Below are 21371 nucleotides of genomic sequence, written 5' to 3' on the forward strand. Positions count from 1 at the left end.
TCAAGAACCAGTCCTTTAAGCACATTTGGTATGAGAAGCATTGGTAAATAAATCACTACTGTTGATAGTCAAGAAATCAGATAACGAAAATCTATTGGATCATGAGAAAGCCAACAGGATCACAAGGTATGGTGCACAATGAGGAGACTGAATATTTTTGGAGTTGTAGGAAAGGCTTGTAAAATATTGCCAACTGGATCCGGAACAACATGCTTCCAAAAAAGGATCAGACCTCATACATCCATAAGGCATATGCCAGAGAGACAAAGATCCATTTAGGACTCACTTTATTTCTCATCTTAATACATGGATTCACTTTTCAAGTGCAGCATGGTGCGACTTGCGGTGCCTGTTGGCCTCCTGAAATTGCAAGCTGCATGCGTCACATAAATGGTGATGCTCTTATGGAAGGCTCATAACTACAAATTTCTTTTGTTTGTACAGAGTGATTTATTTGCTTGTTTACATACATCCCGCCAGTTATCCCAATGAAAACACAAGAATATTAACACATTAAGCAGAAACAGAAGGCAGACTAGAGAAATAATTCTGAGGTTAAAAACCTGGCTGTAAATGACCCAATATCCTTGCAACAGAATGTTATGAGCCTATAAGGGAATCATAGATGCCTCACTTGCTTTCCCCTTCTTACTAACCCAAAAATCCATATTCTGAGTACTACCCGAGTGTGAAACTGAAATGTAAAAGGGACTATTCGAATGAATAATAGAAAGCTTTGCTATCTCTTGTGTTTCAAAGTTACTTACCTTCAGTAATGCATATCTGGTAGAAAGACTATTTAGCTGCAGATTCCTTACCTTAGACTAGATACCTAAGCAATTCTTCCCCAGCGGTTTATCTGCGAAATTATTTAAAACCAAAAAGTCACACAGGACCGAACAGGTAAAATCCTCATCCCTACGGACCTGACTGTCCAGGCAGTAGTGCTTGGTAAACGTGTGCAGGGATGCCCACATTGCTGCCTGGCAGGTATCTAGGACCGGAACATCGTGTGCTTAGGCAGTGGACGCGGCTTTAGTTCTGGTGGAATGAGTGCACAAGCCCCCTGGGGTTGCTTCTTGGCCAATGCATAGCAGATTTTAATGCAGAGCATGATCCATCAGGAGATGGTCTGCTTCTGCACAGTCTTTCCCCTCCTCGCTCCGACATACCCCACGAAGAGCTGGTTGTCCACCTGAAACTCTTTAATTAATTCAGGGTAGAATGACAACGCACTTTTTGGGTCCCGAAGGTGGAGTTGCTCCTCTTCTTTAGAGGGATGTAGCAGAATGAAAAAAAAGTAGGCAGAGTGATGGACTGGCCTACAAGAAAGGTGACGAGATACTGTAGTAGGGAAGCACTAGTTTGCAGAACCAGCTTGTCTGGGTAGATGTTGGAGAATTGGATGACTAAGCCTGCAGCTCACTGACCGTCCGGGGTAGATGTTATTGCTATCAAAATGGCCATATTGATGGGAAGAAGACTGAGAGGACGCTTACAGAAACAGTGAAAGGGAGATCACATCATGACTTGATTAAGGTCCTAATGAGGCATAATAAAAGGAGAAGGAGGAAACATATGTTTCAATCCTTTCAGAAACCTATGTACAATAGGGGATTAGAAGAGTGATGGCCGCTCAGGCAACTGCAGAAATGCAGAAACATAGCTCTTTGAGGTGTCCAGAGCAGAGCCCTGCCTGGCAAGAGAAAGAACAAAGAGAAGAACCTTTGGAAGGGGAGCAGAAAAGGGGTCAACCTGTTTGTCTGCAGACCATGCCACAAACTTGCCCCCAGCAGCAGACATACACCATTATGGTGGAGGGAAGCATTGCTGGCAGAATAACATTGCAGACTTTAGGCAGAAGCGGTCAACTGTCACCACCCAGTCTCCATGCAAGAATGTGGAGCGTAGACAGGTTTGTGCAGAGCCCTATTCATGCTGCTGCAACAGATGATCCTCCTAAAAAGGTAGCTTGATCGGAGGACTGATGGCCATGTTCAACAGCTCTGGATACCAAATTCTGCAAGCCCAGTCCAGAGCCACAAGGATTACTTGGGCCCTGTCACTCCTGATCTCCTTGAGAACTCTGGACAGAAGTAGTATGGGCAGAAAGGTGTGCAGGTGGCCTGAGCTCCACTCGAGACGAAAACACGAAGAACTGCTGACATAGTGAGGTGTCAGCAATGGAGAACCGATCTAACCAAGGCTCTCCCTACTAGTGAAAGAGGCCTTGCACCACCACTGGATGGATTGCCATTTGTGAACCGCTAGGCATCTTTGGCTGAGTTAGTCTCCCCTGGCGTTCAGAATCCACCAGGTGTTTATCAATCAGGGATATGCCCTAATGTCCCTACCAGGTCCAGAGAGGCAATGACCCAATCATGCCTTGTTTGTTGCAGTATCACATGGTGGTGTTGTCGTCAATGATCAATTGCACTAGTCTTCCCTGAATGGAGGGTAGAAAGGCTTAATGCCAGCAGGATAGCATGGAGCTCCAAAAGGTTGATCTGGCACCCAAATTCCGTCGGAGACCAGAGTCCTCTGATCTCCATCTCTCCAAGATGGCCACCCCATCCCAGGAGTGATGCCCCCTCACTACTGTCAGACCTAGTTGGGCAAGGGACAGGGTTTTGCGGCTGACCCAATCGTGGTTTGTTAGCCACTGCTGCAAGCCTTTTGCTGTTCCCTCTGAGATCATGTGGTAGAGGTTCCCCTGATGCTTCGTCCACTGGAACTTCAGGTCCCACTGCAGAGCCCACATAGGCCAGCAGGCATGTGTCACAAGCAGAAGGCAGGTGGCCATGAGGCCCAGCAGCGCCAGGTCAGTCTCACCGAAATCCAGGATAGAGGCTGAAACATCAATATCATAGCCTGAATATACTGGAATCACCGTTCGGCAAGAAGATAAGCTGGGAAACTGCACCATGTCCAGAATAGCTCCAAAGAAAGGAAGAGTCTAAGAGGGAGTTGGGTGTGACTTCGGCACGTTGATAGTGAACCCCAGCAAGTGCAGGAGGTCCGTCGAGGTCTGGAGGTGAAAGATGACAGCCTGGGACGAGCCTGCCTTCAAAAACCAGTTGTCGAGATAAGGAAGTCTGACACCCCTGATCTCTGCAGATTAGTGGCGACCACCGCCATCATCTTGGTGAACATCCGAGGGATGCTGGTAAGGTCAAAAGGGAGCATGGTGCACTGAAAGTACACGTAACTCACAGTGAACCGCAGGTAATGCCTGCTGGCTGGCAGGACAGGAATGAGGAAATATGCGTCCTGCAAGTTCAATGCTACCATCCAGTCTCCTGGGTACAGGGTGGGCTGGACTTCAGCGAGCATGAGCATTTTTACCTTCTCCTTATTGAGGGGGCAGTTGAGAGGGCACAGATCCAGGATAGGACTAAGATCTCTGTCCTTCTTGGGCACCAGAAAGTAGCGGGAATAGCAACCACAACCTACTTCTGGTGGCTCCCTTAGCAAAGAAAACTGTGACTTTGTCAGAGAAGAGACAGATAGTCCTCCATCAGACTGTCACATGTGGGTGGCATTAAAGCGGGGGGTTGACACAAATGGGAAGGAGTATCCCCTTCAGACTATACAGAGGACCTATTGGTTAGATGTGATAGACCACCAGTGGGGCAGATGATGGTGTATCCTGCCTCACCAGTGGTGCCATGAAGGTAAGAGGGCAGACTATAATGGTTTCAAGGCTGCAGCTGCCTTGATGGAGGGGATGGACTGCCCAACATTTGGCTTCCCAGCTCACAGTGTCTGTGGGAACCATGTTCTTGGCCATAAAGAGGCTTGGAAGCTTGTGCACTGTGGTGGCTTTGTGCGTATAGACGCAGCGGGAAGCCCCTTGCCAGGCCACAAAAGGAGCAAAAGGCAGATTGGGAGTTGCAGGGGGCCATGAAAAGGCCCAAGAACCAGTCTCCACTCCAGCACTGAATCTGCCTTATCTCTGAAGAGACTAGACCCATCAAAGGGCATGTTTATAAGCGATGTTTGGACAGCCCTGAAAAAACCAACTGTCCTCAGCCAGACATGGTGCTTTAAGGCCAAAGTCAATGAAACCGAACTGCCCAGCAAGTTAGTGGTATCCTGTCCCAATTTGACAGTGAAATTAGTTGCATCTCTCCTGTCGGCTACAGCTTGGGAAAGCACTGCTCAGGCGTCCTCTGGAACCAATGGCAGCACCTGTATAACCATATCCCACAGAGCTTGGGAGTAGCAACTGTAGGAAAGTACCATCTTGCCTGGCATGTTATCCCCATTTTTCAATGTATATATGTTGTTTTAGTTGTATGTGTCACTGGGACCCTGTCAGCCAGGGCCCCAGTGCTCATAAGTGTGCCTGAATGTGTTACCTGTGTAGTGACTAACTGTCTCACTGAGGCTCTGCTAATCAGAACCTCAGTGGTTATGCTCTCTCATTTCTTTCAAATTGTCACTAACAGGCAAGTGACCAATGTTACCAATTTACATTGGCTTACTGGAACACCCTTATAATTCCCTAGTATATGGTACTGAGGTACCCAGGGTATTGAGGTTCCAGGAGATCCCTATGGGCTGCAGCATTTCTTTTGCCACCCATAGGGAGCTCTGACAATTCTTACACAGGCCTGCCACTGCAGCCTGAGTGAAATAACGTCCACGTTATTTCACAGCCATTTTACACTGCACTTAAGTAACTTATAAGTCACCTATATGTCTAACCTTTACCTGGTAAAGGTTAGGTGCAAAGTTACTTAGTGTGAGGGCACCCTGGCACTAGCCAAGGTGCCCCCACATTGTTCAGGGCCAATTCCCCAGACTTTGTGAGTGCGGAGACACCATTACACGCGTGCACTACATATAGGTCACTACCTATATGTAGCTTCACAATGGTAACTCCGAATATGGCCATGTAACATGTCTATGATCATGGAATTGCCCCCTCTATGCCATCCTGGCATAGTTGGCACAATCCCATGAACCCAGTGGTCTGTGGCACAGACCCTGGTTCTGCCAAACTGCCTTTCCTGGGGTTTCACTGCAGCTGCTGCCAACCCCTCAGACAGGTTTCTGCCCTCCTGGGGTCAAGCCAGGCTTGTCCCAGGATGTCAGAACAAAGGACTTCCTCTGAGAGAGGGTGTTACACCCTCTCCCTTTGGAAAATGGTGTGAAGGCAGGGGAGGAGTAGCCTCCCCCAGCCTCTGGAAATGCTTTCATGGGCACATTTGGTGCCCATTTCTGCATAAGCCAGTCTACACCGGTTCAGGGACCCCTTAGCCCTGCTCTGGCGCGAAACTGGACAAAGGAAAGGGGAGTGATCACTCCCCTGACCTGCACCTCCCCTGGGAGGTGTCCAGAGCTCCTCCAGTGTGCTCCAGACCTCTGCCATCTTGGAAACAGAGGTGCTGCTGGCACACTGGACTGCTCTGAGTGGCCAGTGCCACCAGGTGACGTCAGAGACTCCTTCTGATAGGCTCCTTCAGGTGTTGCTAGCCTATCCTCTCTCCTAGGTAGCCAAACCCTCTTTTCTGGCTATTTAGGGTCTCTGTCTCTGGGGATTCTTTAGATAACGAATGCAAGAGCTCATCCGAGTTCCTCTGCATCTCTCTCTTCACCTTCTGCCAAGGAATCGACTGCTGACCGCGCTGGAAGCCTGCAAAACTGCAACATAGTAGCAAAGACGACTACTGCAACTCTGTAACGCTGATCCTGCCGCCTTCTCGACTGTTTTCCTGGTGGTGCATGCTGTGGGGGTAGTCTGCCTCCTCTCTGCACTAGAAGCTCCGAAGAAATCTCCCGTGGGTCGACAGAATCGTCCCCCTGCAACCGCAGGCACCAAAGAACTGCATCACCGGTCCCCTGGGTCTCTTCTCAGCACGACGAGCGAGGTCCCTTGAATCCAGCAACTCTGTCCAAGTGACTCCCACAGTCCAGTGACTCTTCAGTCCAAGTTTGGTGGAGGTAAGTCCTTGCCTCCCCACGCCAGACTGCATTGCTGGGAACCGCGACTTTTGCAGCTACTCCGGCCTCCGTGCACTTCCGGCGGAACTCCTTTGTGCACAGTCCAGCCTGGGTCCACAGCACTCTAACCTGCATTGCACGACCTCCTAAGTTGTTCTCCGGCGACGTGGGACTCCTTTGTGCGACTTCGGGTGAGCACCGTTTCACGCATCCTCGTAGTGCCTGTTTCTGGCACTTCTGCGGGTGCTGCCTGCTGCTGAGAGGGCTCCTTGTCTTGCTCGACGCCCCCTCTGTCCCCTGACGCAATTGGCGACATCCTGGTCCCTCCTGGGCCACAGCAGCATCCAAAAACCCTTACCGCACGATTTGCAGCTAGCAAGGCTTGTTGGTGGTCTTTCGGCGGGAAAACACTTCTGCACGACTCTCCACCGCGTGAGGGATCCGTCCTCCAAAGGGGAAGTCTCTAGCCCTTGTCGTTCCTGCAGAAACCTAAGCTTCTACTGTCCAGTAGCAGCTTCTTTGCACCCACAGCTGGCATTTCCTGGGCATCTGCCCATCTCCGACTTGCTTGTGACTTTTGGACTTGGTCCCCTTGTTCCACAGGTACCCTCGACTGGAAATCCATCGTTGTTGCATTGTTGGTTTGTGTCTTTCCTGCAGAATTCCCCTATCACAACTTCTATGTCCTTTGGGGAACTTTAGTGCACTTTGCACTCACTTTTCAGGGTCTTGGGGTGGGCTATTTTTCTAACCCTTACTATTTTCTAATAGTCCCAGCAACCCTCTACAAGGGCACATAGGTTTGGGGTCCATTCGTGATTCGCATTCCACTTTTGGAGTATATGGTTTGTGTTGCCCCTATCCCTATGTGTCTCCATTGCATCCTATTGTAACTATACATTGTTTGCACTGTTTTCTAATACTATTACTGCATATTTTGGTATTGTGTACATAAATCTTGTGTATATTTGCTATCCTCATACTGAGGGTACACTCAGATACTTTGGCATATTGTCATAAAAATAAAGTACCTTTATTTTTAGTATATCTGTGTATTGTGTTTACTTATGATATTGTGCAAGTGACACTAGGGGTACTGTAGGAGCTTCACTCGTCTCCTAGTTCAGCCTAAGCTGCTCTGCTAAGCTACCATTATCTATCAGCCTATGCTGCTAGACACCCTATACACTAATAAGGGATAACTGGGCCTGGTGCAAGGTGTAAGTACCCCTTGGTACTCACTACAACCCAGTCCAGCCTCCTACAGCAACTCAAAAAGCATGTGGTGTTCACAGACCGCAGTGCCAGGCTGGTGGAAGAAAACATCTTCCACTAAGGTGTCCAACCTCTTGGATTCCCTATCTGGTTGTGTGGCAGGGAATGCACCAGGATTTACGTGGCACGAAGAGGCTTGGAACACCAAGCTCTCCGGGTATGGTGGTGTGTGAGGAAGTTGGGGTATCCTGGCATGGCTGGTAGTGGTGGGCAATCGTCCTGTTCACAGGAGACCCTGTGCTGGGCTTGGACTATGCCCCAAGCAGCACATCTGCAAGGGCATCATTAAAAGGGAGATGCTGCTCTGAATGGGTCACTACCATTCGTCTTGACTACCACAGGAGGCAGGCAAAGGTCCAGGACCTCTGCTGCCCTTCTCACTGCTACTGCAAAAGGAGCTCCCTCCTCTGTAGCCATGCTAGTTTTCTGGAGAGGTGCCCAGTCCAATGGCTTTCCTCACACCAGCCAATGTTTGAGATGAAAGGCTGGTATTCAGGGTCCAGGAAGCCCTCCCAATCCTTCCCAAGTCCTAGCCTATAAGAATAGGGCTCAGGCTCTGGCCTAGAAGGCATGGCTTCAGCCGGCACCGGGCGACGTCCCTCCATGTTAGAGTCAGGGTTCAGAATGGGGACGGCACAGAGTTGCAAAAGAGATCTTGTGCCATATGTGGGTGTAACGGTCAACCACCATCAGCTAGGCACAGATGGTTGATCTTGTACACTCAGGCATTCAATGATCCTGCCAGGTGGTTCACCACCAGGACAATTCCTTAGCGATCCAACCATTTCAAAAGGTGCAAGGCCTCTTGGCACAGGGTCTCTGATCCCACCCATCCTGTTTGTTGCAGTACCACGTGGCAGTGGTGTCCCTGAGTGCCTGTACCAGCATCCAATTGATGTACAGAAGGAAGGCTTTCAACATGCAGATGGCTCTCAGCTCCAGAAGGTTGATGTGGAGCTGGGGTCAGAGGTTTCAGATTTCCACCTCTCCTAGATGGACCACCCAACCAAGAATCAATGCATCAGTCCCCCCACTCTCAGTTCTGAGAGAGGAAAGGAGAGGGATCTGCAGTAATCACTACTGCAGATGTTTTGCAGTCTCCTCCGAAAACCTGAACATGGTTGGAGAGGTCCCCTTGATGTGAGGTCCACTATAACTTCAGATCCCACTGCAGAGCCAGATATGCCACCTTACGTGCTTGACTAGCAGGATGCAGGAGGCCATTAGTCCATGCAGCCTCAGAGTTTACCTCACTGAAATTTAGGACCAATACAGAAAGATTGGGCTCATAGCTTGAATGTCCTGGACTCTCTTTTCTGGGAGGAAGGCACAATATAGAACAATGTCCACAATGGCTCAGATGAAGGGGGGAGGGGTGCATCCAAGAAGTAGTCAGGTGTGACTTCAGCATGTTGATAGTGAACATCAAAGATGACAGGATGTTTACTATAATCTGTAAATGGTTGACTACTGCCTGGACCAAACCCACTTTCAACAGACAGTCATCGATGTAGGGGAAGACCACCAGATGGGCGATAGTGAGAAGAAATGGGGGCATAGTGAACTGAAAATGCTCCTATTCCACCAAAAACTGTAGGTAGCACTGATAGGCCGGAGGGACAATTATATTGTGTAAAGAAATGGCTCCCTGTTGCAGTTACCCCCCACTTTTTGCCTGATACTGATGCTGACTTGACTGAGAAGTGTGCTGGGACCCTGCTAACCAGGCCCCAGCACCAGTGTTCTTTCACCTAAAATGTACCATTGTTTCCACAATTGGCACAACCCTGGCACCTAGGTAAGTCCCTTGTAACTGGTACCCCTGGTACCAAGGGCCCTGATGCCAGGGAAGGTCTCTAAGGGCTGCAGCATGTCTTATGCCACCCTAGGGACCCCTCACTCAGCACAGACACACTGCTTGCCAGCTTGTGTGTGCTGGTGGGGAGAAAATGACTAAGTCGATATGGCACTCCCCTCAGGGTGCCATGCCAACCTCACACTGCCTGTGGCATAGGTAAGTCACCCCTCTAGCAGGCCTTACAGCCCTAAGGCAGGGTGCACTATACCACAGGTGAGGGCATATGTGCATGAGCACTATGCCCCTACAGTGTCTAAGCAAAACCTTAGACATTGTAAGTGCAGGGTAGCCATAAGAGTATATGGTCTGGGAGTCTGTCAAAAACGAACTCCACAGCTCCATAATGGCTACACTGAATACTGGGAAGTTTAGAATCAAACTTCTCAGAATAATAAACCCACACCGATGCCAGTGTTGGATTTATTAAAAAATGCACACAGAGGGCATTTTAGAGATACCCCCTGTATTTTACCCAATTGTTCAGTGCAGGACTGACTGGTCTCTGCCAGCCTGCTGCTGAGAGACGAGTGTCTGACCTCATGCGGTGAGAGCCTTTGTGCTCTCTGAGGACAGAAACAAAGCCTGCTCTGGGTGGAGGTGCTTCACACCTCCCCCCTGCAGGAACTGTAACACCTAGCAGTGAGCTTCAAAGGCTCAAGCTTCGTGTTACAATGCCCCAGGGCACTCCAGCTAGTGGAGATGCCCGCCCCCTGGACACAGCCCCCACTTTTGGCGGCAAGTCCAGGAGAGATAATGAGAAAAACAAGGAGGAGTCACTGGCCAGTCAGGACAGCCCCTAAGGTGTCCTGAGCTGAGGTGAAACTGACTTTTAGAAATCCTCCATCTTGTAGAAGGAGGATTCCCCCAATAGGGATAGGAATGTGTCCCCCTCCCCTTGGGAGGAGGCACAAAGAGGGTGTACCCACCCTCAGGGCTAGTAGCCATTGGCTACTAACCCCCCAGACCTAAAAACGCCCTTAAATTTATTATTTAAGGGCTCCCCTGAACCTAAGAATTTAGATTCCTGCAACTACAAGAAGAAGGACTGCCGAGCTGACAAACCCCTGCAGAGGAAGAACAGAAGACACCAACTGCCTTGGCCCCAGACTTACCGGCCTGTCTCCTGCCTTCCAAAGAACCTGCTCCAGCGACGCTTTCCAAGGGACCAGCGACCTCTGAATCCTCTGAGGACTGCCCTGCTTCGAAAAAGACAAGAAGCTCCCGAGGACAGCGGCACTGCTCCAAAAGAACTGCAACTTTGTTACAAGGAGCAGATTTAAAGACCCCTGCAACTCCCCGCAAGAAGCGTGAGACTTGCAACACTGCACCCGGCGACCCCGACTCGACTGGTGGAGAACAACCAACTCAGGGAGGACCCTCCGGCGACTCTACGACTGAGTAACCAAAGTTGTCCCCCCTGAGCCCCCACAGCGACGCCTGCAGAGGGAATCCCCAGGCTCCCCCTGACCGCGACTGTCTGAACTCCATTTCCCGACGGCTGGGAAAGACCCTGCACCCGCAGCCCCCAGCCCCTAAAGAAACGGAACTTCTGTGCAGGAGTGACCCCCAGGAGGCCCTCTCCCTTGCCCAGGTGGTGGCTACCCCGAGGAGCCCCCCCCCTTGCCTGCCTGCATCGCTGAAGAGACCCCTTGGTCTCCCATTGAAAACTAAAGGAAACCCGACGCTTGTTTGCACACTGCACCCGGCCGCCCCCGCGCTGCTGAGGGTGTACTTTCTGTTTGGACTTGTGTCCCGCCCTGGTGCCCTACAAAACCCCCCTGGTCTGCCCTCCGAAGACGCGGGTACTTACCTGCAGGCAGACTGGAACCGGGGCACCCCCTTCTCTCCATTATAGCCTATGTGTTTTGGGCACCTCTTTGACCTTTGCACCTGACCGGCCCTGAGCTGCTGGTGTGATAACTTTGGGGTTGCTCTGAACCCCCAACAGTGGGCTACCTTGGACCAAAAACTGAAACCTGTAAGTGACTTGCTTACCTGTTAAAACTAACAATAACTTACCTCCCCCAGGAACTGTGAAAATTGCACTGTGTCCACTTTTAAAACAGCTTATTGTGTTTTATGTGAAAAGTATACATGCTAATGAAATGATTCAAAGTTCCTAAAGTACTTACCTGCAATACCTTTCAAATGAGATATTACATGTAGAATTCGAACCTGTGGTTCTTAAAATAAACTAAGAAAATATATTTTTCTATAACAAAACCTATTGGCTGGATTTGTCTCCGAGTGTGTGTTCCTCATTTATTGCCTGTGTGTATGTACAACAAATGCTTAACACTACTCCTTTGATAAGCCTACTGCTCGACCACACTACCACAAAATAGAGCATTAGTATTATCTCTTTTTGCCACTATCTTACCTCTAAGGGGAACCCTTGGACTCTGTGCATGCTATTCCTTACTTTGAAATAGCACATACAGAGCCAACTTCCTACATATGGAAATAGGCATGATGCATGTCCAGCGCCACCATCCAGTTTCTAGGGTCAAGGGAAGTCAGGACCTGGGTCAGAGTGAGAATACTGAATTCCTCTTTCCAGAGAAAGGCATTGAGAAAGCACAAATCTAAATAAGCCAAAGACCACTATCCTTCTCAGGCACCAGAAAGTGGCGAGAATAATAACCAGGTTTTACTTCTGGCGCCGGCAACCTCTTCAGAGCCCCTTTCACTAAAAGAACTTGCATTTTCTGCCACAAAATGGAGAGCTGGTCCTCCGTCAGTCGCTGGTGGAAGGTGTGTCAGGGAAGAAAGAAAGGTTAGGGCATGTTGCCTGCAAACAATCTGTAGGACCCACCTCTCCGAAGAGATCGCCTGCAACCCAGTATGAAACTGTGGATTCTGCCTCTCACCAGGGCACGCAAAAGCGGTTTTCACAGGTGGGGACGCACTTTTGTCAGTAGACTGGCCAGAATGCTGACCTTGGCTCGAGGGTGGTGAGTACCACAGCCTCTACAGCAAAACATCTTTGCTCCCTGTGAGGGCCAGACAGGCTGGTAGTACGAGACACCTCGGCTGAAGCCATGAAAGGAGCAATGGAACTGTTGTAGTGGGTAAGGCAGACGGAACAGCCCAGAAAGTTAATGTTAGCCCCACTTTCCCTAAAATGCTTAAGAGTGGAATCAGCTTTGTCCTTAAACAGGAGAGTCCCATAAAAGGGCATGTCCATCCTAGAGCACTGGACATCTTCACCCAATTGATTGCAGCCACACACAGCCCACTCGCTAGAATCAGTGGTGTCCAAGCCACAACGAATTGTGAACTTGGCTGCATCACAACCATCCTGAATTGTCTGAGAGAACAAAGGGCAAAGGTCTTTGGGCAAACCAACAAGGACTTGTGCCACCGAATCCCAAAGGGCATGAGAGTAGCACTCCAATAAACATCTGGCATTAACAGAGCGGAGGGCCAAGGTGGTAGAGGAAAAGGCAAGTTTGCAGAATGTTTCCACTTGCTTAGATTCCCTATCAGGGAGAGTGGTAAGAAAAGTGCTGGTATTAAAGTGGCTGGTGGAGCCTGCACCACTAGGTTTGCAGGTGAGGGATGGAGCAAAAGAAAAGCCAGATTTAACTGGTGCAGGGCAATGGTCTAGGAATTTGTGGGTTGACTGGTGGGCCAATGCATGGTTTGGTTCAAGCTACCAATAAGACATCTTTCAGAACTTCATTGAAAGGAAGAAGTGGCTCCAATGATGTCTGCCCCGGTCAAGTTATTCTCCAAGGTGGGGGAGCTGAAGGTCAAGAACTTCGGTCACGCTATGCATTACCATGGCATAGGAAGCCAATTCCTCTGTGGCTGATCCAGTGGGAGAAAAAAAAGACCTGTTTCCACAGAGGTACTGAGGCCACCAGTCTCCAGTAAGTCCTTCTATTAATTATCATCCTGGTAGGGCTGAGCGAACTCCTCACCAGGTTCACAGTCACTATCCAAATCTGTCCCAAAAATAGAAAACGGAGAGTTGGCACCGTTCTGACAAATCAAGTTGGGGAAGTGGCACCTCAGGAGGAGCTGGGCTGGGCACTATTTCAGTCAAGGAGAGAACATTTGGGCAACCTCCTCTGTCATTGGTGAAGTCAGCATCAGCGCTGAAGTGCCCAGGACTGGGGTGGGTTGTGGCACCAGTAGTGAGGTTGTAACAAGTGGCTAAACAGGCTCAGAAGGTCCACCTAGCACCTGGCGCAGAAGGAAAACGCATCAAAAGTATCCTAGGTGGGAGGCCTCTCAGCTCCATGGGGCATGGATGCATGCCAGAGGGAGTCAGCAGGAATCCATCCAGAGAGCCAGAGCATGGCTGCCCTGAACTGATTTGATGCAGAATGGCTCCGGTTGTGCTCTAACTAGCTGCAAGAGTGAGATTGAGAAGGGTGGTGCCGCCCCCATGCCTGCTCAGGCAAATGTGAGTGGCATGAGGTAGTAGAATCCCGCTTCAATTTCTTGAGTTTCTTTTGCTCTCCTGAGGACTTGCAGCACAACAAAGACTGACCTCTGGAGCAGCTCTGTCAACTCTGGGAAGGGAAACAGAACCAAAATAGAACCTTGGAGGCAGAACAGTCCCAGTGAGCAGTCTTCTTATGCCTGGCGACATCAAGTTTCATCTCGTATTCCCTGATGGGTTTCGGGCTCATTGTTGAGCAGTTGCTGTAGGCCTTGAAGTCCTAGGTTGAGCCCAGGTACCTGAGGCACATCTGATGAGGATCCATCACAATTATTTGTTTGTGACATTCCCTACAGGGCTTAAAGTCAGCTGTTTTGGGGTGACATCCCTTGCACACTGAATGAAGTTTTGCGGAAATGTCACATCACAGAAAAAAACTAAGAACTCTGGGTCAGAGTTTAGAGGGGCAGAAAGAATGCAACTGACATCAATCAGCAATGCTGGAGTGGCACCTACATAAGCTCTGCACATAATTTCCGGAGCGGAAGAGCATCAGTGTGGAGCCGCACAGTGCTGCCTTCTGGCATGCAGAGGTACTGCAGAAACATTTCTAGATCCAGTCTGACATCTAGGGAATATTTAAAAGGTAAGGAATCTGCAGCTAGAAGTCTGTATCAGTATATCTCCTTTGACTGCCTATATTAGCCTTAGCCTGTGAACAGTAGAAACCTTCTCCACAGAATGCTGTATGCTTCGAATGCATGTACAGAGTAATATATGAATTCTTTACAAGTCTGCACCAGGGAAAAGGGGTGCGGTGGGGATTGGGAATCTGCCTGAATGCTAAGCCCCTATCGTATGTCTACAAAGGCCTCTGAAGTAAACAATTATGTTCTCACTCACTGCCAGATTAATCTACTCTCTACGGTTAAATAACACTTTGAAGGATGCAAAGATAAGGAGAAAGTTACTCACCTTGCAAGCATATGTTTGTGACATGTAGTGCTGTAGATTTGCAATGCCTTACATAATCCTGCTATCTAGTGTTGGGCCAGGGTGTGTGTGCAAGTTGTTTTTCTCCAAAGACATCTTTTGAGTCACAAGGTAGAGTGACTCCTCCTCTTGGTGATAATGCACATGGGCATACACTTTATTGTTAGATTGTTTTCCTGCACTGCGGGTGAGGATAGTGTGTTAAATGAAGTGATAAGTAAAGAGATGTCGATGCATGAGAGGAAAAAGAGATATAAGAAGATATTGCAACAGCCACAGACATCTGGGGAGGGGGGTGGGCACGTGAATTCACAGCACTACATTCCACAAATAGATTCTCACTGGAAAAGTAACATTTTCCATTCGAGGCACAAGTGGCTGTAAATACACATGCTGTGCAGACTGTAAAGCAGTCCTCCCCAGAAGTAGTGGCCAGCCAGTGGGCGTTGCAGTGGTTTGAAAAAGTGTACAGAGAACTGCCTGGCCAACAATAGCTAGCTGGTGGAATAGAACATCCACACAGTACTGTTTATTGAAAGTGTGTGATATATATTAGGTAGCTGCTTTGCAAATGTCAGCTATTGGGATATTTTCAAGGAAGTCCATAGAAGCTTGTGTCTTTCGAGTAGTGTGTGCTCTATGAGGAGTGTGTAGAATCCACCTGGCTTTAGCATAACATTTATGACTGTATTTAACTATCCATCTAGCAATGCTGACTGTAATATAGCGTTCCCTTTATGAGGTTGGGAGAAAGCAACAAAAAGTTGGAGTCTTTCTAAATGTTACTGTCCTATCAATGTAGTACATGAGGCTTGCTTTACACCCAAACTATGGAGAGCCAATTCTGTAACAGAGTCTGGTTGAGGGAAACAACAGGTAGATCGACTAAGACTGAATTGAGAAAGTACCTTAGGAAGTAATTTGAGGTTATGCAGAGGACAACCCGGTCCCTATGAATTTGGAAGGATTTTTCCAGGGTTCAATGTTTGAAGCTTACTGACACGCCTGTGGTAATAGCAATTAAAAATACCACCTTCAAAGAGTAATTGAAGGGGCAAGTGTGAAGGGGCTCAAATGGAAAGCCTCTGAGTGGCATGAGTACAATGTTAAGATTCCACGAGGCTGCTGGTGGAACCCGAGGAGGAATCACCCATTTGAGACCTTCCATGAAGGCTTTAATAACTAGTATCTTGAAGAGAGTGATGTGTTGTCTATTTTGAAGAGCGGCAGCTACTGCGGCTAGATGCAAGCATACAGAACTGAAGGCTACCCTGGAAACCTGTAAGAGAAGTAAGCAAGAAACAATACCTAGTACTGTAGTGGTAAAAGGGTCAATTTGTTTTGAGTGACAGTACCAACCAACCCTCTTCCATTTGACCGCGTAGCAGGCACGGGTGGTTGGTCTTCGGGCTTCCTTAAGAAAGCTCATACTCTGAGGAAGAAGATTAAGGTATCCAAACTCTACGACTTCAGGAGGCAGATTGCCAGGTTGAGGGACGCCCGATTTCTCCATGGTTAGTGTGAGAAGGTCCAAGGAGAAGAATTGGGGACCATGGCTGGCAAGTCCATGTGGGAGCTACCAGGATGAGCATGGGGGACGTCTCCCAAAGACTTCGAACCACAAATGGATAAGAGATAGAGGAGAAAAAGCGTAGGCAAATACTCCTGACAAATTCATCAACAAAGCATTAATGCTGGATTGTGGGAGCCTGTAGACAAAGCATGGGCATTCGGTGTCTGCAGTTGCGAAAAGACCCATTTGAGTAAACTGCATCTGTGAAAGTAAAGGAGGAGGACTTGCGGGTGGCGTTGCCACTCGTGGACTTGTTGCCACATCCTGCTGAGGAGGTCGTCAATATCATTGTCCAAACCAGGAAGGTATTCCACTAACAAATGAATGCTGTGGCAGACAGCCCAATGCCAAATAGTCTGGGATAACAGGCAGCTGTGGAGAATGTGCCTCCTGTTTCTGAAGGCAGTACAAGGCTGTCATGTTGTCCATACAGACAAGTACAACCTTGCTTATTAGATGAGGAAGGAAAGCTTTCAACGCTAGGTCAACAGCTAGAAGCTCCAGGTAGTTGATGTAGAGACCCTGGTATCTCGTTTCAGACAGACCCTGCACAGTCAGCTCCTGCAAGTGTGCGCCCCACCCCATCAGTGAGGCATCCAATATAACAATGGTCTGTAGAACAGGGTTGAGGAAAGGCTGCACCCTGCATCAGGTTGTTGGTGTTCCACCACTGCAGTGAGTGATGATCGTGGTGGCTGAGCAACACTAGATAATCCCAGTGACCCTCCATCTGAGGCCACTATTGCGCTAAACATTCCTGCAACAGACACATGTTAAGCCTCACATGAGGTACTATGGTTGTGCAGGAGGCCATTATGCCTATGAGACTCATGACTGTCCTGACTGAGTTGGCACAAGGAGATCAGTGATTGAAAAGACTAGACCTTTGCAGAATTGGGCCAGGCCAAGCTACCTTTGTGCTGAGAATAGCCCCTAGGTAAGGCTGGATCTGTAGGGGGAGGGGGTGAGATTTGGTGGCGATAATGGTAAACACTGATGGATGAAGCAGATCTATAGTGACTTGTGTGTGTTTTGGCACTACTGACAGGTAGCAGCTTTGATGAGCCAATTGTCCAGATACGGGAAAACATGACTGCCCTGTCTGTCGAGGTGAACAGCTACCAACGCAAGACACTTGGTGAATACCAGAGGTGCAGTGACCCCAAAGGGGAGGACTTTGAACTGGTGGTGCCCTTCTGCAAACCATAAACATGAGATATCGGCGATGAACTGGATGTATTGGGATGTGGAAATAGGCATCCTTTAGGTCAAGCTCAGCGATAAAGTTGCCTTGCTGGAGAAGCGGAAAGACATCCTGAAGGGTTACTATGTGAAAGTGCTGTGATAAGATGTATTTGTTTAGGGGCCTGAGGTCCAGAATGGGTCTGAGGTGGCCATTTTTGGGGTTATGAGGAAGTAAAGTGAGTACACTGCTGAACCTTGGGGACGGGTTCTTTAGCCACTTTGAGCAGTGTTTGATGTTCAGCTGATAGTCTGTGTTTGCAATGTGGAATGGTGGGAGGCGTGGAAGTGAGACTCCAGACAATAACCATGTTTGAAAATATCCAACCCATTGATCTGAGGTGAAGGTTTCCCATGTGGGAAAGAAACACTCTAGGCATCACCTGTGTGATCGGGAAGAAGACGACGCAAGTCAGGGTCTGGTGGTGGGTGTGGCTCCTTTTGGGGAACTACCCTGGCCTCGGTTCCTGGAGTCCAACAACTCCAAAGGTTGGGAAATGTTTGGTGGCAATGGCGGTGCAAGAGGTAAGGAGCTGGTAGTCTTATCTGCCTTCTTGCGCAGTTTTGCAGGAACTGGACCGTCTAAAACTTCCTGGAAGGACAGCTGTTTGGAGGATGGAGCAGCAGGGCCCGAAGTGCGGGTAAGAACGTGGCCTGTGTGACGGTGCATGACCAACGTTTTTTGTCCGATCTAGAGTAGTTCCTTGAGCTTATGGAGGAGGGACTTGACTGCTGTGCTAGTGTTGGACTTGGAGGTCGACGCTGAAGTCTCTGGTTCTGAAACTGCCTTTTGTTTTGGTGCAAATATTCCGCTCGGAGTAGAGGCTGATGAAGTCAATGCCATAAGGTCAGCTTGGTGCTGGGGTGGTCGGAGCTGAAGTGCTCGGTCTCAAAGGTTTCTTCAGCGCAGAGTCAGAGCTAGACAACGGAAGCAGTTGCTCAGAGCCTACCATGGCCTGAAGGCAGTGGCAGTCCAAAAGCCCATCTCTGATGTTCCTTAGGGGCTACATGCTTCTTGGAAAAAGTCTTCTCAGGATGCTGGTGCTGTACTCAGACTGCTGAGCAGGCGGAGGTCCTCGATCGCCAGGTCAGAGCTGCCTTTAAGGGAGAAAACCTCTTCATTTGCAGCTGATAGCTGTGGGTGCTGTTTGCCCTCAACGCTGTCAGGACCAAAAAGGTCTGGTGTGTTTTCTATGTTGCTCTGCGACATTGAGCGGACAGTCACAAAGAATCTTCCCAGCGCGTAATGCGTGACAGGTGTCACAGTCTGCCTCATTGTGTTCCAGCAACAGACACCAATTACAGAACTAATGCAGATCTGTAGGAGGGTATTTCACATGGCAGCAAGAACAGCAGCGAAAAGGCAGTCTTACCATCACCGTCGAGGCATGGTAGAGAGACGTTACTGAGAAAGGAGTAGGCCCTGATGGCCGCGGCCTAGGACGGGCTGTAATTGATAAGATCCAGCTCGATCAAAGTACCTGAACGTCGACCTGTAAAGGAAAGTAAGGGAAAGCGATCTAAGTACAATACCAATGGAGGGAAGGTAACGTGTGAACTGAAAAGACCACTGCAACTGTGTCGGACAACAACACAGGAACACACACCTGAACCCAATGGCAGAAAGAAAATCTAACAATGGAGTCTATGACCATGCGTTTTATCACCAAGAGGAAGAGTCACTTTGTCTCTTGACTTGAAAGACTTCTTTGAAGAAAAACGATTTACGTACATCTGGGCCCAACTTTAGATGGCAGGAGTATGAACAGCATGTGTATCTATAGCCACACTTGCCTCAAACAATACTTTTCCTCAAACTAGTGTTTTTGGAAGCCAATCCTGGTATTTGATCAGTGCAATAAAATACATTACCTAAAAACAAACATGAGGAAATGATTGTGCATTAATATGAAGGGCATAGAGATTAGGATCTAATTCACCACAGTCTTGTAATTTAGTTCATCACTCTTGGTCTGGGTGAGCACACTGTACCACGAGTGACATCTTCGTATCTGATATCAGAGGTGTCTAAACTCAGAGCTGGAGCACTCCAAAATAAAGCAAGAAGTTGGCCGTGAAAGCAAACCACCTTTTACCCCACAGCACAAACAGTACTCTCCTTTATCAATGACAAATATGCAAGGGAGTAGACAATGCAGAGGCCACTATTATTGGAGTAGTCATATTAAAATTTAATTAACTAAAAATTCAAGTAATGAACAAGGTAACATCCTCAGAATGACAGAATGAGCTAACACTGAGCATACAAGAGGAATTGTGGTCAGCACAGAATCATGTTTCATATGGTTTCCGGTGTACCACAAAGCTTAACGATGACTGAAAAATCCTTGGGGATGCTGATACTTGAATGGCTTCAAACGATTGGGACCCCTGGAAAAGGATGAAAAATTTTAAGAGAACATTAGTGAAGTCAATGGGTGAAATGTTTAGCATTTGCAAGGCATACAAGCAAGACTCTCTATGTCTTTTTTCACAAGACCCTAACATAGTCCTATCTCGAGATTTAGACATGGGTCCTACCTGACCAGACGGAGGCACATCTTCTCCTGTGGGAATTCCTTGGGGCCCTCCACGCTGTTATCGTGGCTCTCAGTTTCCAAGTAAACATCCAGTAGCACGCAGAGACGCTGTAGTTGGTTTGTGAGTAGCTGGAAACCAGTTTTCGGCTTGTAGAGCTCTGGATAATATACGTTCACTTCACTCTCCATAGCCTAGAGTAAATGGGAGTTACAAATGCATGAGGTGCTGCTAAGTAAACATGGGTGAATGTCAAAAATAAATAATGACCCACTGCAAAAATAAAAAAAGCATGCAATTATAATACAAATTAAAGCTAAGACTGATCAACCAGCCCTGCACTGAAGTCAACTACTTTCCAAAACGATGTACACATGTGCAACCCACATGCTGTACGCTGTGGTGGGTGGAAGTAAAATGTGAACAATGCGTTGACAGATCGATGGCTGAAAAGGGCAGACCAAAAGTCCCTTTATGTATTTGAATATATACTGATTTTTAATTGCAATTCTTTCTACTTTAAAAAAAAACAGGCTAGTGAAAAAGCTATAGCGGTCTGTATGTTAGACCTAAAACGATATAAAAAGATACACAGAAAGACAGTATCTATGTAGAATGCCGCACATAATTCCATAAAGTAGTAGGAAAACAAACACACTGGGTCCTGTTAGACAGGAACATTTGACTCGACTTCAAGGTCTTTAGCACAATCTCTAAAAAGGAGGAGCTTATAATGAATAGTGTTGAACACTTTTCAGATCGGTCTAGTAAGTTCCAGGGAACTAATAGATTTCTGTCCCTCAAAAGACAAAGCTTGAAAAAGATACTCACTAAGACTGACTCAGCCTATACCGCGTGCTTCAATGTAGCCTGAGGATTTGGTAAACACACCAGAAGTAGTCCGTCACTGACCGTGTTGATGTGAGGGCATCACTGTACGGCTTGTGCAAAATAATTGTTCTCTAATGTGGAATAGATGCATTGGCACACCTTTTCGGAAAATAGTTAACACCATTAGGCTCTCTAGAATACTTCAGCAGTTTGGTTTCTTGGACTATGTGACGAAAAGAACAGAAGTGTAATTGGAGGTTTTCGGGAGTATTTTACATAGACTGTGAGTAGTATCATTTTCACAACCCTTCACGCACATAAAGATGTTCCATTTTTCCTACTGTGAGTCACCAACTGTTTTCCACAGCGGCACAGTAGTGGTAGAGTAAAATTGAAATTCCACAAAAGGGACACTATTATATGTCAAATAAGATCCTACCTTACAACAAATGCCAAGAAGACTAGCGAGGATTATTACTCAAATTAAGAGGACAGTGCGCATCCCCCCATCCTAAAACAAATAGGCAGCTCTTCAATTTGTAATCATTACACGCAAGAACCATCCACTGAAAGGCCCCCAATACAAAGGTAATCATGTCCTGTAGGGAGATAATGGGGTTGGAGAGAGTATAAAGGAATGAACCCATTCTGCACCTAAACCCCATTTTATATCAAATCTTTCAATCAAGTGCCAAAGCTTGTGTAATGAATCTGTTTGC

General features: G+C 48.0%; 1 protein-coding gene across 2 annotated transcripts in view; it reads right to left on the reverse strand.

The window, feature by feature from the left end:
• Positions 1 to 19451: 19451 nt before the first annotated feature.
• The window catches only part of THOC5 (THO complex subunit 5), a 224071-nt gene continuing 222151 nt past the window's right edge, over positions 19452 to 21371 (reverse strand). For both annotated transcript variants that reach the window (XM_069214584.1, XM_069214583.1), the window contains exons 19-20: positions 19825 to 20015; positions 19452 to 19674 (exon numbers count right to left, since the gene is read on the reverse strand). In XM_069214584.1, the coding sequence (XP_069070685.1) occupies positions 19611 to 19674; positions 19825 to 20015 (255 nt within the window). In that variant the 3' untranslated portion in view covers positions 19452 to 19610. The remainder of the gene's footprint in view (positions 19675 to 19824; positions 20016 to 21371) is intronic.

Source organism: Pleurodeles waltl, chromosome 11, assembly GCF_031143425.1.
Source record: "Pleurodeles waltl isolate 20211129_DDA chromosome 11, aPleWal1.hap1.20221129, whole genome shotgun sequence".
In the NCBI taxonomy this organism is placed as follows: domain Eukaryota; kingdom Metazoa; phylum Chordata; class Amphibia; order Caudata; family Salamandridae; genus Pleurodeles; species Pleurodeles waltl.